The 16017-nt window shown below is 48.0% G+C and overlaps 1 protein-coding gene across 1 annotated transcript; it reads right to left on the bottom strand.

The window, feature by feature from the left end:
• Nucleotides 1-10737: 10737 nt before the first annotated feature.
• On the bottom strand, nt 10738-15429 carry LOC120993151. The gene is made up of 2 exons (XM_040421717.1): nt 14142-15429; nt 10738-11013 (listed from the first exon to the last, which is right to left on the bottom strand). Exons 1-2 carry the CDS (start codon nt 15427-15429, stop codon nt 11009-11011), a joined length of 1293 nt encoding a protein of 430 aa, XP_040277651.1. The 3' UTR covers nt 10738-11008.
• Between the last annotated feature and the right edge of the window lie 588 nt (nt 15430-16017).

Here is a 16017-nt window from a genome sequence, read left to right as displayed (position 1 = left end):
CCCCTCCCTCTCTGCCTACAGACACACTGCTCTGAGCTCCTTTGTGGACATCCGAAGCCCCACCCCCTCCACCCCTGACCACTCCCACTGCGCCTCCACTCCCCGCCGCCACGACAATACCAGCGGAAGGGACTGAAGCGGAGCAGACCGGGGCAGAGGAGACTGGAACCCCGGCAAGGACTTGGGCATACAAATTGGGAGGGGCGGAGGCAGCCACCTCGCACCCTCCCCCTGCAACTCCGGATCGGGACACCGCTGTACCTGCGGCCCCACCCCCCCCCACCCACAGCCATCCCCACCACCCCCGGCCCCCCGTCCCCCACCGCCATGCCAAAACCGGCAGGGGGGGCTGCAGGGCGCACGGGAGCGGCGAAGCAGACCGGGGCAGAGGAGGCAGACCCCAGGACAGGGATCCCGGCAACAACCTCTGCAAGGGGGTCAGTGGCAGCCACACCGCCCCGCCGCACCTCCACCCGGCACTTGTCCAGTGCCCCAGCAGAGGCGGGCGGAGCCATCCGACCACCAACCATGTCCCCCTCGCCGCCCGCCCCGGGAGCCTTCCTGTCTGGCCCCTCCTGCTTCTCCTCACCGCCCCTGTTACTGCAAACAGGAACGGCGTCCTGCGCCATCTTTGCCACGTCTGTCTCCCCACTCCTACGCACCGATCCCACAGCAGAGACCGGGCCAGGGAGGATGGTGGGGTTCGTGCAGCCGGCCCAGGGCACGCAGGGTGGGTCACATAGACATACCTCACCTCTGGCTTTAATGTCTTTGTTTTTCTCCTCTTTCCTATTGGCTCATCTTCAGGTAATTCGTCACCAAAACAAATGTCCTCACAAATTTTGGGGGACTCCAGGTGGCGTATTTCGGCCATAAGCTGCCCCCCAACTCCGCTGTTCTCATAGTACTCTATTTCCTCATCGGAACTAGTGGGGGGCAGGCATACCTGCTCTGCGGTGATACCAGTTTCCCCAGGTTGCCCCCCCATGTCCAACTCTTCCTCCTCTCTAGAGGAGTCATGTTCTTGGTGTTCACGGCTTCCAGACATTTCATTGAACCTGTGATGACCCGGTGATGAGAACTTAGTCCTACCACTTTACACATCACTAGTCAGACCACACATGGAGGACTGTGTACAGTTCTGGGCTCCTGTGAACAAGGCAGACATAGCAGAGCTGGAGAGGGTCCAGAGGAGGGCAACTAAAGTAATAACTGGAATGGGGCAACTACAGGACCCTGAAAGATTATCAACATTAGGGTTATTCACTTTAGAAAAAAGACGACGGAGAGGAGATCTAATTACTATGTATAAATATATCAGGGGTCAGTACAGAGATCTATCCCATCATCTATTTATCCCCAGGACTGTGACTGTGACGAGGGGACATCCTCTGCGTCTGGAGGAAAGAAGGTTTGTACACAAACATAGAAGATGATTCTTTACAGTAAGAGCAGTGAGACTATGGACTCTATACTGTAAGAGCAGTGAGACTATGGACTCTTTACTGTAAGAGCAGTGAGACTATGGACTCTTTACTGTAAGAGCAGTGAGACTATGGACTCTCTACTGTAAGAGCAGTGAGACTATGGACTCTATACTGTAAGAGCAGTGAGACTATGGACTCTATACTGTAAGAGCAGTGAGACTATGGACTCTATACTGTAAGAGCAGTGAGACTATGGACTCTTTACTGTAAGAGCGGTGAGACTATGGACTCTTTACTGTAAGAGCAGTGAGACTATGGACTCTATACTGTAAGAGCAGTGAGACTATGGACTCTTTACTGTAAGAGCAGTGAGACTATGGACTCTATACTGTAAGAGCAGTGAGACTATGGACTATTTACTGTAAGAGCAGTGAGACTATGGACTATATACTGTAAGAGCAGTCAGACTAGACTATGGACTCTTTACTGTAAGAGCAGTGAGACTATGGACTCTTTACTGTAAGAGCAGTGAGACTATGGACTCTATACTGTAAGAGCAGTGAGACTATGGACTCTTTACTGTAAGAGCAGTGAGACTATGGACTATTTACTGTAAGAGCGGTGAGACTATGGACTCTATACTGTAAGAGCAGTGAGCCTGTGGACTCGTTACTGTAAGAGCAGTGAGACTACGGACTCTCCTGTAAGAGCATTGAGACTATGGACTCTTTACTGTAAGAGCAGTGAGACTATGGACTATTTACTGTAAGAGCGGTGAGACTATGGACTCTTTACTGTAAGAACAGTGAGACTATGGACTCTTTACTGTAAGAGCAGTGAGACTATGGACTCTATACTGTAAGAGCAGTGAGACTATGGACTCTTTACTGTAAGAGCAGTGAGACTATGGACTCTTTACTGTAAGAGCAGTGAGACTGTGGACTCTTTACTGTAAGAGCAGTGAGACTATGGACTCTCCTGTAAGAGCAGTGAGACTATGGACTCTTTACTGTAAGAGCAGTGAGACTATGGACTCTTTACTGTAAGAGCAGTGAGACTATGGACTCTTTACTGTAAGAGCAGTGAGACTATGGACTCTTTACTGTAAGAGCAGTGAGACTATGGACTCTTTACTGTAAGAGCAGTGAGACTATGGACTCTATACTGTAAGAGCAGTGAGACTATGGACTCTTTACTGTAAGAGAAGTGAGACTATGGACTCTTTACTGTAAGAGCAGTGAGACTATGGACTCTTTACTGTAAGAGCAGTGAGACTATGGACTCTATACTGTAAGAGAAGTGAGACTATGGACTCTTTACTGTAAGAGCAGTGAGAATATGGACTCTTTACTGTAAGAGCAGTGAGACTATGGACTCTTTACTGTAAGAGCAGTGAGACTATGGACTCTTTACGGTAAGAACAGTGAGACTATGCGTTATTTACTGTAAGAGCAGTGAGACTATGGACTCTATACTGTAAGAGCAGTGATACTATGGACTCTTTACTATAAGAGCAGTGAGACTATGGACTCTTTACGGTAAGAACAGTGAGACTATGGACTCTATACTGTAAGAGCAGTGAGACTATGGACTCTTTACTGTAAGAGCAGTGAGACTATGGACTCTTTACTGTAAGAGCGGTGAGACTATGGACTCTATACTGTAAGAGCAGTGAGACTATGGACTCTATACTGGAAGAGCAGTGAGACTATGGACTCTTTACTGTAAGAGCAGTGAGACTATGGACTCTTTACTGTAAGAGCAGTGAGACTATGGACTCTTTACTGTAAGAGCAGTGAGACTATGGACTCTTTACTATAAGAGCAGTGAGACTATGGACTCTTTACTATAAGAGCAGTGAGACTATGGACTCTTTACTGTAAGAGCAGTGAGACTATGGACTCTTTACTGTAAGAGCAGTGAGACTGTGGACTCTATACTGTAAGAGCAGTGAGACTATGGACTCTTTACTGTAAGAGCAGTGAGACTATGGACTCTATACTGTAAGAGCAGTGAGACTATGGACTCTTTACTGTAAGAGCAGTGAGACTATGGACTCTTTACTGTAAGAGCAGTGAGACTATGGACTCTTTACTGTAAGAGCAGTGAGACTATGGACTCTTTACTGTAAGAGCGGTGAGACTATGGACTCTTTACGGTAAGAGCGGTGAGACTATGGACTCTTTACTGTAAGAGCGGTGAGACTATGGACTCTTTACGGTAAGAGCGGTGAGACTATGGACTCTTTACTGTAAGAGCAGTGAGACTATGGACTCTATACTGTAAGAGCAGTGAGACTATGGACTCTCTACTGTAAGAGCAGTGAGACTATGGACTCTTTACTGTAAGAGCAGTGAGACTGTGGACTCTTTACTGTAAGAGCGGTGAGACTATGGACTCTTTACTATAAGAGCAGTGAGACTATGCACTCTTTACTATAAGAGCAGTGAGAATATGGACTCTTTACTGTAAGAGCAGTGAGACTATGGACTCTTTACTGTAAGAGCAGTCAGACTATGGACTCTTTACTGTAAGAGCAGTGAGACTATGGACTCTCTACTGTAAGAGCAGTGAGACTATGGACTCTTTACTGTAAGAGCAGTGAGACTATGGACTCTATACTGTAAGAGCAGTGAGACTATGGACTCTTTACTGTAAGAGCAGTGAGACTATGGACTCTTTACTGTAAGAGCAGTGAGACTATGGACTCTCTACTGTAAGAGCAGTGAGACTATGGACTCTTTACTGTAAGAGCAGTGAGACTATGGACTCTTTACTGTAAGAGCAGTGAGACTATGGACTCTTTACTGTAAGAGCAGTGAGACTATGGACTCTTTACTGTAAAAGCAGTGAGACTATGGACTCTTTACTGTAAGAGCAGTGAGACTATGGACTCTTTACTGTAAGAGCAGTGAGACTATGGACTCTATACTGTAAGAGCAGTGAGACTATGGACTCTACTGTAAGAGCAGTGAGACTATGGACTCTTTACTGTAAGAGCAGTGAGACTATGGACTCTTTACTGTAAGAGCAGTGAGACTATGGACTCTATACTGTAAGAGCAGTGAGACTATGGACTCTTTACTGTAAGAGCAGTGAGACTATGGACTCTTTACGGTAAGAGCAGTGAGACTATGGACTCTTTACTGTAAGAGCAGTGAGACTATGGGCTCTATACTGTAAGAGCAGTGAGACTATGGACTCTTTACTGTAAGAGCAGTGAGACTATGGACTCTTTACGGTAAGAGCAGTGAGACTATGGACTCTTTACTGTAAGAGCAGTGAGACTATGGACTCTCTACTGTAAGAGCAGTGAGACTATGGACTCTTTACTGTAAGAGCAGTGAGACTATGGACTCTTTACTGTAAGAGCAGTGAGACTATGGACTCTTTACTGTAAGAGCAGTGAGACTATGGACTCTTTACTGTAAGAGCAGTGAGACTATGGACTCTTTACTGTAAGAGCAGTGAGACTATGGACTCTTTACTGTAAGAGCAGTGAGACTATGGACTCTATACTGTAAGAGCAGTGAGACTATGGACTCTATACTGTAAGAGCAGTGAGACTATGGACTCTACTGTAAGAGCAGTGAGACTATGGACTCTTTACTGTAAGAGCAGTGAGACTATGGACTCTTTACTGTAAGAGCGGTGAGACTATGGACTCTTTACTGTAAGAGCAGTGAGACTATGGACTCTTTACTGTAAGAGCAGTGAGACTATGGACTCTTTACTGTAAGAGCAGTGAGACTATGGACTCTTTACTGTAAGAGCAGTGAGACTATGGACTCTTTACTGTAAGAGCAGTGAGACTATGGACTCTTTACTGTAAGAGCAGTGAGACTATGGACTCTACTGTAAGAGCAGTGAGACTATGGACTCTTTACGGTAAGAGCAGTGAGACTATGGACTCTTTACTGTAAGAGCAGTGAGACTATGGGTTCTATACTGTAAGAGCAGTGAGACTATGGACTCTTTACTGTAAGAGCAGTGAGACTATGGACTCTTTACGGTAAGAGCAGTGAGACTATGGACTCTATACTGTAAGAGCAGTGAGACTATGGACTCTTTACTGTAAGAGCAGTGAGACTATGGACTCTTTACTGTAAGAGCAGTGAGACTATGGACTCTTTACGGTAAGAGCAGTGAGACTATGGACTCTTTACTGTAAGAGCAGTGAGACTATGGACTCTATACTGTAAGAGCAGTGAGACTATGGACTCTGTACTGTAAGAGCAGTGAGACTATGGACTCTTTACTGTAAGAGCAGTGAGACTATGGACTCTATACTGTAAGAGCGGTGAGACTATGGACTCTTTACTGTAAGAGCGGTGAGACTATGGACTCTGTACTGTAAGATCGGTGAGACTATGGACTCTATACTGTAAGAGCGGTGAGACTATGGACTCTTTACTGTAAGAGCGGTGAGACTATGGACTCTTTACTGTAAGAGCGGTGAGACTACGGACTCTTTACGGTAAGAGCGGTGAGACTATGGACTCTTTACTGTAAGAGCGGTGAGACTATGGACTCTTTACTGTAAGAGCGGTGAGAATCTGGACTCTTTACTGTAATAGCGGTGAGACTATGGACTCTTTACGGTAAGAGCGGTGAGACTATGGACTCTTTACTGTAAGAGCGGTGAGACTATGGACTCTTTACTGTAAGAGCGGTGAGACTATGGACTCTGTACTGTAAGAGCAGTGAGACTATGGACTCTGTACTGTAAGAGCGGTGAGACTATGGACTCTTTACTGTAAGAGCGGTGAGACTATGGACTCTTTACTGTAAGAGCGGTGAGACTGTGGACTCTACTGTAAGAGCAGTGAGACTGTGGACTCTTTACTGTAAGAGCAGTGAGACTGTGGACTCTTTACTGTAAGAGCAGTGAGACTGTCGACTCTTTACTGTAAGAGCAGTGAGACTATGGACTCTTTACTGTAAGAGCAGTGAGACTATGGACTCTTTACTGTAAGAGCAGTGAGACTATGGACTCTTTACTGTAAGCGCAGTGAGACTATGGACTCTTTACTGTAAGAGCAGTGAGACTATGGACTCTTTACTGTAAGAGCAGTGAGACTATGGACTCTTTACTGTAAGAGCAGTGAGACTATGGACTCTTTACTGTAAGAGCAGTGAGACTATGGACTCTATACTGTAAGAGCAGTGAGACTATGGACTCTTTACGGTAAGAGCAGTGAGACTATGGACTCTTTACTGTAAGAGCAGTGAGACTATGGACTCTTTACTGTAAGAGCAGTGAGACTATGGACTCTTTACTGTAAGAGCAGTGAGACTATGGACTCTTTACTGTAAGAGCAGTGAGACTATGGACTCTTTACTGTAGGAGCAGTGAGACTATGGACTCTTTACTGTAAGAGCAGTGAGACTATGGACTCTTTACTGTAAGAGCAGTGAGACTATGGACTCTTTACTGTAAGAGCAGTGAGACTATGGACTCTTTACTGTAAGAGCAGTGAGACTATGGACTCTTTACTGTAAGAGCAGTGAGACTATGGACTCTGTACTGTAAGAGCAGTGAGACTATGGACTCTATACTGTAAGAGCAGTGAGACTATGGACTATTTACGGTAAGAGCAGTGAGACTATGGACTATTTACGGTAAGAGCAGTGAGACTATGGACTCTTTACGGTAAGAGCAGTGAGACTATGGACTCCTTACTATAAGAGCAGTGAGACTATGGACTCTTTACTGTAAGAGCAGTGAGACTATGGACTCTATACTGTAAGAGCAGTGAGACTATGGACTCTGTACTGTAAGAGCAGTGAGACTATGGACTCTATACTGTAAGAGCAGTGAGACTATGGACTCTTTACTGTAAGAGCAGTGAGACTATGGACTATTTACTGTAAGAGCAGTGAGACTATGGACTCTTTACTGTAAGAGCAGTGAGACTATGGACTCTTTACTGTAAGAGCAGTGAGACTATGGACTCTTTACGGTAAGAGCGGTGAGACTATGGACTCTTTACTGTAAGAGCATTGAGACTATGGACTCTTTACGGTAAGAGCGGTGAGACTATGGACTCTTTACTGAAAGAGCAGAGAGACTATGGACTCTTTACGGTAAGAGCGGTGAGACTATGGACTCTTTACTGTAAGAGCAGTGAGACTATGGACTCTGTACTGTAAGAGCAGTGAGACTATGGACTCTATACTGTAAGAGCAGTGAGACTATGGACTCTTTACTGTAAGAGCAGTGAGACTATGGACTATTTACTGTAAGAGCAGTGAGACTATGGACTCTTTACTGTAAGAGCAGTGAGACTATGGACTCTTTACTGTAAGAGCAGTGAGACTATGGACTCTTTACTGAAAGAGCAGAGAGACTATGGACTCTTTACGGTAAGAGCGGTGAGACTATGGACTCTTTACTGTAAGAGCAGTGAGACTATGGACTCTTTACTGTAAGAGCAGTGAGACTATAAACTCTTTACTGTAAGAGCAGTGAGACTATGGACTCTATACTGTAAGAGCAGTGAGACTATGGACTCTTTACTGTAAGAGCAGTGAGACTATGGACTCTTTACTGTAAGAGCAGTGAGACTATGGACTCTTTACTGTAAGAGCAGTGAGACTATGGACTCTTTACTGTAAGAGCAGTGAGACTATGGACTCTTTACTGTAAGAGCAGTGAGACTATGGACTCTATACAGTAAGAGCAGTGAGACTATGGACTCTTTACTGTAAGAGCAGTGAGACTATGGACTCTTTACTGTCAGAGCAGTGAGACTATGGACTATTTACTGTAAGAGCAGTGAGACTATGGACTCTTTACTGTAAGAGCAGTGAGACTATGGACTCTTTACTGTCAGTGCAGTGAGACTATGGACTCTTTACTGTCAGAGCAGTGAGACTATGGACTCTTTACTGTAAGAGCAGTGAGACTATGGACTCTATACTGTAAGAGCAGTGAGACTATGGACTCTTTACTGTAAGAGCAGTGAGACTATGGACTCTTTACTGTCAGTGCAGTGAGACTATGGACTCTTTACTGTCAGAGCAGTGAGACTATGGACTCTTTACTGTAAGAGCAGTGAGACTATGGACTCTATACTGTAAGAGCAGTGAGACTATGGACTCTACTGTAAGAGCAGTGAGACTATGGACTCTTTACTGTAAGAGCAGTGAGACTATGGACTCTTTACTGTAAGAGCAGTGAGACTGTGGACTCTTTACGGTAAGAGCAGTGAGACTATGGACTCTTTACGGTAAGAGCAGTGAGACTATGGACTCTTTACTGTAAGAGCAGTGAGACTATGGACTCTTTACTGTAAGAGCAGTGAGACTATGGACTCTTTACTGTAAGAGCAGTGAGACTATGGACTCTTTACGGTAAGAACAGTGAGACTATGCGTTATTTACTGTAAGAGCAGTGAGACTATGGACTCTTTACTGTAAGAGCAGTGAGACTATGGACTCTTTACGGTAAGAGCAGTGAGACTATGGACTCTTTACTGTAAGAGCAGTGAGACTATGGACTCTTTACTGTAAGAGCAGTGAGACTATGGACTCTTTACGGTAAGAGCAGTGAGACTATGGAACTCTCTGCCTGAGGAGGTGGTGATGGTGAGTACAATAAAGGAATTCAAGAGGGGCCTGGATGTACTTCTGGAGTGTAATAATATTATAGGCTATAGCTACTAGAGAGGGGTCGTGGATCTAAGGAGTTATTCTGATTGGAGTCGGGAAGGAATTTTTTATTCCCCTAAAGTGGGGAAAATTGGCGTCTACCTCACAGTTTTTTTTTTGCCATCCTCTGGATCAACTTGCAGGATAACGGGCCGAACTGGATGGACAGATGTCTTTTTTCGGCCATATGTACTGTTACTATGTATGTACTGAGCTCCCCCTAGTGGTGACTGTAAAATCTGCATGTAACGAGCTCCCTCTAGTGGTGACTGTATAATCTGTATGTAGTGAGCTCCCTCTAGTGGTGACTGTATAAACTGTATGTAGTGAGCTCCCACTAGTGCAGGCTGTATAATCTGTATGTAGTGAGCTCCCTCTAGTGGTGGCTGTATAATCTGTATGTAGTGAGCTCCCTCTAGTGGTGACTGTATAATCTGTATGTAGTGAGCTCCCTCTAGTGGTGACTGTATAATCTGTATGTAGTGAGCTCCCTCTAGTGGTGACTGTATAATCTGTATGTAGTGAGCTCCCTCTAGTGGTGGCTGTATAATCTGTACGTAGTGAGCTTACTCTATTGGTGGCTGTATATATTTGAATGTAGTGATCTCCCTCTAGTGGTGTCTGTATAATCTGTATGTAGTGAGCTCCCCCTAGGGGTGGCTGTATAATCTGTAGTGAACTCCCTCGAGTGGTGGCTTTATAATCTGTATGTTGCGAGCTCCCTCTAGTGGTGGCTGTATAATTTGTATGTAGTGAGCTCCCTCTAGTGGTGACTGTATTATCTGTATGTAGTGAGCTCCCTCAAGTGGTGGCTGTATAAATTGTGTGTATTGAGCTCCCTCTAGTGGTGGCTGTATAATCTGTATGTAGTGAGCTCCCTCTAGTGGTGACTGTATAATCTGTATGTAGTGAGCTCCCTCTAGTGGTGACTGTATAATCTGTATGTAGTGAGCTCCCTCTAGTGGTGGCTGTATAATCTGTATGTAGTGAGCTCCCTATAGTGGTGACTGTATAATCTGTATGTAGTGAGCTCCCTCTAGTAGTTGCTGTATAATCTGTATGTAGTGAGCTCCCTCTAGTGGTGGCTGTATAATCTGTATGTAGTGAGCTCCCTCTAGTGGTGACTGTATAATCTGTATGTAGTGAGCTCCCTCTAGTGGTGACTGTATAATCTGTATGTAGTGAGCTCCCTCGAGTGGTGGCTGTATAATCTGTATGTAGTGAGCTCCCTCTAGTGGTGACTGTATAATCTGTATGTAGTGAGCTCCCTCGAGTGGTGGCTGTATAAACTGTATGTAATGAGCTCCCTCTAGTGGTGGCTGTATAATCTGTATGTAGTGAGCTCCCTCTAGTGGTGGATTTATAATCTGTAAGTAGTGAGCTCCCTCTAGTGGTGGCTGTATAATCTGTATGTAGTGAGCTCCCTCTAGTGGTGGCTGTATAATCTGTATGTAGTGAGCTCCCTCTAGTGGTGGCTGTATAATCTGTATGTAATGAGCTCCCCCTAGTGGTTATTGTATAATCAGATGATTTTCCTATTTCATGACGTAAAGTCATGATTTTATTAAAGACACGGAGGCTCCTATTGCTATTCTCCTTCTTTACTCTGACCAATAGCAGCAAAGAAAAAAATGAACATGTGACCAAACCCCTCCCCATAGTCCTAGTATAATAGGAAACTCCTCCTGTAAAACCTCCTCTTTCTTTGTAACAAGAGTCCCAAAAGTCCCAACGAAACTGGAAACCGAAACATTCCGGACATCACGGGAAGGAACCGCCAGTCATCTGGGCGCGAACCAGGAACAAACCGGAACGAAGTCTTGACAGAATAGTCCTCGTCCCGTCCACTTCAACGATCGGCTGGAACCGAAACTGCCGACCCTCCAAAACCTCATGCAGAACAACGAATACTGCTCAACATTTCAGTCTCAACCTAAAGGATGAAAAAATAGAGAGTGATAGGAGACGAATTGATACAGGATATCCAATCTACATGGTTGCGCAAAACCTACTCAGGAAAAACTCACAGAGTTAAAACATAATGCTCAAGACAAAGCAATCCATCAGACATGTAATCATAAATACTTACATAGGGAGGGAAAAATAAGGGAGGGCAATACTCGCCTCCGTGTCTTTAATAAAATCATGACTTTACGTCATGAAATAGGAAAATCATCTGATTTTATTACAAGACCCGGAGGCTCCTATTGCAAGTTCAAAGTCTAAGACACGTTATCAATGATGGAAGAAAACACATGAGGACTTGGTCTAAAATAAAACTCCCTGAACGTGGAGACACTGGACCAATCCGCCAACTTCAAAATGTCTTCAAGTCTGGCCCCAGAAACCGCCAACGAGGTAGCAGATGCCCCCCTAGCAGAATGTGCCGAAAAAAGAGAGACATCCACGCCCGACAACTCCATGATCCACTTCATCCACCTCGCCAACGTGGGAGTAGTCACCGGAGCAAAAGGCCGAATCGTGGAAAGGAAGAGCTGCGGAAGCTCTCGAGATCTATAAGGAGAAGTGCGAACTTCATATTCCTTAAGGCACGCCACAGGACAAAGCGAAGGCGAAGCAGGAAAAACCGGATAGGAGACCGAGCGTATGTGGGTCTTAGTCCTCCTAGAAATGTCAAACGTGACCCCTTCCGGGGTGTAGGAGCGGGCATCATGATCCAGAGCCCTGACATCGGACACCCGCTTGCAAGAAATCAAACAGAGAAGAGTGACCAGTTTCGCAGACAACTGCCTAAGGGAGAGTTCAGAATTCTGGGGCCAAGCAGACAAAAAGGAGAGAAGACGAGACAGGTCCCAAGTGGTGGTGAACCTTGGTCTCGGAGGTCGAGACATACGCGAGCCGCGCATCAGCCAGCAGACCAAAGGGTGTTGACCCGCAGGCGTCCCGTCAAAGCCTTGGTGAGACGCTGAGATGGCAGATCTGAACAGGCTGATGGTGCGATACGCCTTGCCCTGGTCGAAGAGGGAAGACAGGAAATGTAAAATCTCCGTCACAGGTGCTGAAATGGGATCCAAGTCCCTAGCCAAGCACCAGTCAGCCCAAAACCCCCAGGCTGATCTATAAGATCTCCTGGTTCCTGGGGCCCATGCGTTCTCCAGAAGGACTTTAGCTGTACCCGAAACTCCCGGGACCTCCCAGGGTCCCCTGAAATCCGACACGCCAGCAGGCGCAGTGTCCCGTCCAGGAGAAGAGGATGTGGCTGGCAGCGAGGGTCGCGGAGGAGAGTCGGCGACGTCGGGAGAAGGCGAGGGATCTCTACCATCATCTCCAGAAGGTGGGGGAACCATGATTGGGAGCTCCAAAACGGGACCAGCAAGGTCAGTTCCGCGACACACCGGCGCACTTGAATGAGGGTCCGCGGAATCAGTTGGAACGGCGGGAACGCATAGAGGATCCCTCTGGACCAATCTTGGAGGAATGCATCCACGGCCTCGGCTTCCGGATCCGGGCGCCAGCTGTAAAATCGTGCCAGTTGCGTGTTCAGGCGCGAGGCAAACAGGTCGATACAGCAAGGTCCCCAAATCGACATCAAGGAGCGGAACACCGTTGGATCTAACTGCCAGTCGCTGGAATCCGAAAGATGACGAGAGCTCCAGTCCGCGTGGATGTTGTGAACGCCCGGAAGGTATTCTGCCAAGACCACCAATTCCTTGGATAGGCAATAGTCCCAGAAGTCCTTCGCCAACCGTGATAAAATGGTGGACCGGGTTCCTCCCATGCCGTTGATATAACATATGACACGTTGTCCATACGCAATTGAATGCAGGATCTGGCCGTGTCCCTCGTGAAGCTCTTGATTGCAAAAGAGCCCGCCAACAGTTCCAACGCATTGATGTGGAACCCCGTCTCTATTTCTGACCAGCCTCCGCCAGTCGTGATTCCCTCGCAGTGAGCCCCCCAGCCCGATAGGCTGGCGTCCGAGTCCACCACGAAATCCGGGCGCTCACCAAAAATCGCCTTGCCGTTCCAGGCATGCAAGTTGTGGATCCACCAGGACAGCTCCTCCCTGGTTTCCTCGTCCAAGGGAATCCAGTCCGCGTAGGAAGCTCCCTTCCGTAGATGAGCGATTTTCAGGCGCTGGAGGGCCCGGTAATGGAGCGGGGCTGGGAAGACCGCCTGGATGGATGATGCAAGAAGGCCTATTATCCTCGCCAGCTGACGTAACGGGATACGGGGGGACGACCTGGCTCTGAGCAGTTCTTTGCGAATCGACCGAATCTTGGCCGATGGTAAGCTGAGGGTCCCCGCTGTGGAATCCACCATGAACCCGAGGAACTCCATCTCTCGGGATGGAGAGAGACAGGACTTCTCCCGATTGAGCAGGAACCCCAGCTCTGAGAGCAGGTCCATGGTCCAGCGAAGGTGGTCTAGTAACACCGAACGGTCCTGAGCCATGATCAGGATATCGTCCAGATAAATGATGAGGCGAACTCCCTGACTGCGGAGCCAGGCCATGGCTGGACGCATCAGTTTGGTGAAACACCATGGAGCCGACGAGAGGCCGAATGGGAGGCACGTAAACCGCCAAACGCTGCCCTGCCAAGAGAAACAGAGGAGATTTCTGGACGCGTCCTCTACCGGTACCGTAAGATAAGCGTCTTTTAGGTCCAATTTGACCATCCAATCGCCCATCTGCAGTAAATCTCGCAGTAAGTGGATCCCCTCCATTTTGAAATGGCGGTAAACGACAAACGCGTTGAGAGCGCGTAAATTGATGACGGGTCTCATCTGACCCCCCTTCTTTGCAACCAGAAAGATGTTGCTGATTACCCCGTAAGGGGGTCCCGGGGCTGGTTCTACTGCCCCCTTGCGGACCAGGTCCGACAACTCTGAGTCCACCAGAACGCGGTTCTGTTCTGACAACACCACCGGGTGTGGGAGAGAAATGGACAGAGGGAAAGACGTCAGTTCTATGTGAAAACCCCTGACCGTGGATAGGACCCATTGGTCTGAGGTGATGCGGGACCAGGCCTGAGAAAAGAGACGTAGTCTGCCCCCTACACAAGCATTTAAAGAATTGAAATGGGGCAGCGGTCTTACCGTAGGGGCGTCTGGAACCGGGTTGTCCTCTATATCCCCTGGATCTCCAAGGATTTCCTCTGGATGGGAAGAAAGGCGCAGGATCCCGCCTGTGCTCCTGGAAAGCCGGTCTTTGTGAGGAGCCTCGACCCGAGCCACGGGACTGGTACTGGGCGCGGCCGGACAGACGGCCCCTGAAACTGCCGGCCCTGGTAGAGACCCTACCATGGAAAACCCTTTTCATGGAACTTTGGGCCTTATCTAGGGCGGTGAAAGCGCCTACATAGCGGCCTGGGTCCTTGATGAAGGACTCTCCAAATAGTAGGCCTTGAGCCTCCTTTCCCGTCTCTGTCAGTGCCAGGTTTGCGAGTTTTGGTTCAATTTTGAACAAGATGGCCTTGCGCCGTTCCATGGATAGGGACGTATTCACGTTGCCCGTAATGCAAATGGCGTGCTGCACCCATTCGCGCAACTCTACTGGGTCTACCTGACCGCCCTCAGCCTTAGCTGACTCCGCCAGATCAAAAATCTTGGCTAGAGGGCCGAACACGTCCAGGAGCTTGTCCTGGCAGGAGCGCAGGGCTGACTCCAGGCCCTTACGCGGGTTCCAACCCGCTTTAGAAAGGAATTGGATCATTTTCGGATCCACAGACGGGGTATCGCAGACCTTGTTGGGGATGATCGGTCTGGGGCATTCCGCCCTGAGCTTATTGCGGGCCTCTCTGGATAGAGGGCACCGCACCCGCGCCTCCAAATATTTGGACACATGGTCCAAAGGTAGCCATTCCGCGGAACGCGGGTGATGGAGCGAGTCAGGGTTAAATAACGGGTCCCCAGAGGGGTCCACCAAATCTGCAGGAAGTGCGTCTGCAAACGATCTCTGAGTACTACACCCGGGTAGCGGGTTAGATTCCATGACCCCGGAGGGATCCTGCTCTGCCTCCTCAAAGGCGTCATCAATAGCCTCCTCCTCAGAACCGACCTCAGAGTCGGTAGCCCAATCCTGTTGTGCTCTAGCACATTTCCATTCTCGCGTGCGTTCTGCCTGACGCGGACAGGCTCTCTTGCGCGAACCAAGCGCGCCAACATTGGTGGCAACATCATCACCAGTCAAGGTTGTTCTGGAGGCATGCGGCCCAGGCCTGGCTGGTTTGGAAACTGTAGCGGGCTGCGGCATACTAGAGGTAGCTGGATGGGCGGCTAGGGCCTGTGCAATGGACTGGGATATGACAGATGTCATGGATCCCATAGCTGCTGCAATGGCATTTGAAACAGACATCTGAAAAGCCTGAGCTTGATTTGCCTGCATTCTGCCCTGATCAGTGTGCACAGAAGGGGTTAAATCAGCCAGAGGAAGTTCCTCCTCTGCTGAGCCCTGATCACTAATGTGGGACCTAGGCATCTTCTGGCCCTTGTATTGCCCCAACTTCCTGATCTTAGGATGTAATATAAGATGGGATGCCCCTATGGAGTGTAGCTGGTGAATGGCAGGGGGATTTGCCCCAAGCCAACGGAGAAAAAGGACAGCGCTGGAGGGAGAGGGAAAAGGTACAACCTGTCTGCATGCAGGAAACGCTGGCAATGATGTCCTGAGCGCAAGTAACCGGAAGCGCCCGAAATCTCGCGAGATCTCGGGCGCCGCGCTCTGAAGCAGAGAGCCGGAGGCGGGAAAATCCCCCGACAGGAGAGAGATCAAAGTAAACGCCGCGTCAAGCGCAGCACTGGAAAACCCCCGCTCTGAAGACAGAAACAGGCGGGGGAAGAGCCAATATGAAGGGGAAGAAGCAGTAAGTACCCGTATAGGGGTACAGGGGTGCCAGCAATATATATAATGCCTAAGAAGGGCTAAAAATAAGACCTATAAAGATATAGGCAACCTGTAGGGGAAAAATCCACA

Source organism: Bufo bufo, chromosome 3 (genome assembly GCF_905171765.1).
Source record: "Bufo bufo chromosome 3, aBufBuf1.1, whole genome shotgun sequence".
NCBI classification, from domain to species: Eukaryota; Metazoa; Chordata; class Amphibia; order Anura; family Bufonidae; genus Bufo; species Bufo bufo.
The sequence above is the reverse complement of the archived record's forward strand: the minus strand, read 5'-3'. Positions and strand labels throughout refer to the sequence as shown.

Bases quoted from the DNA above. Each gene is read 5' to 3' on its own strand.
- LOC120993151 (XM_040421717.1), bottom strand. From the start codon at position 15,429: ATGCAGGCAAATCAAGCTCAGGCTTTTCAGATGTCTGTTTCAAATGCC.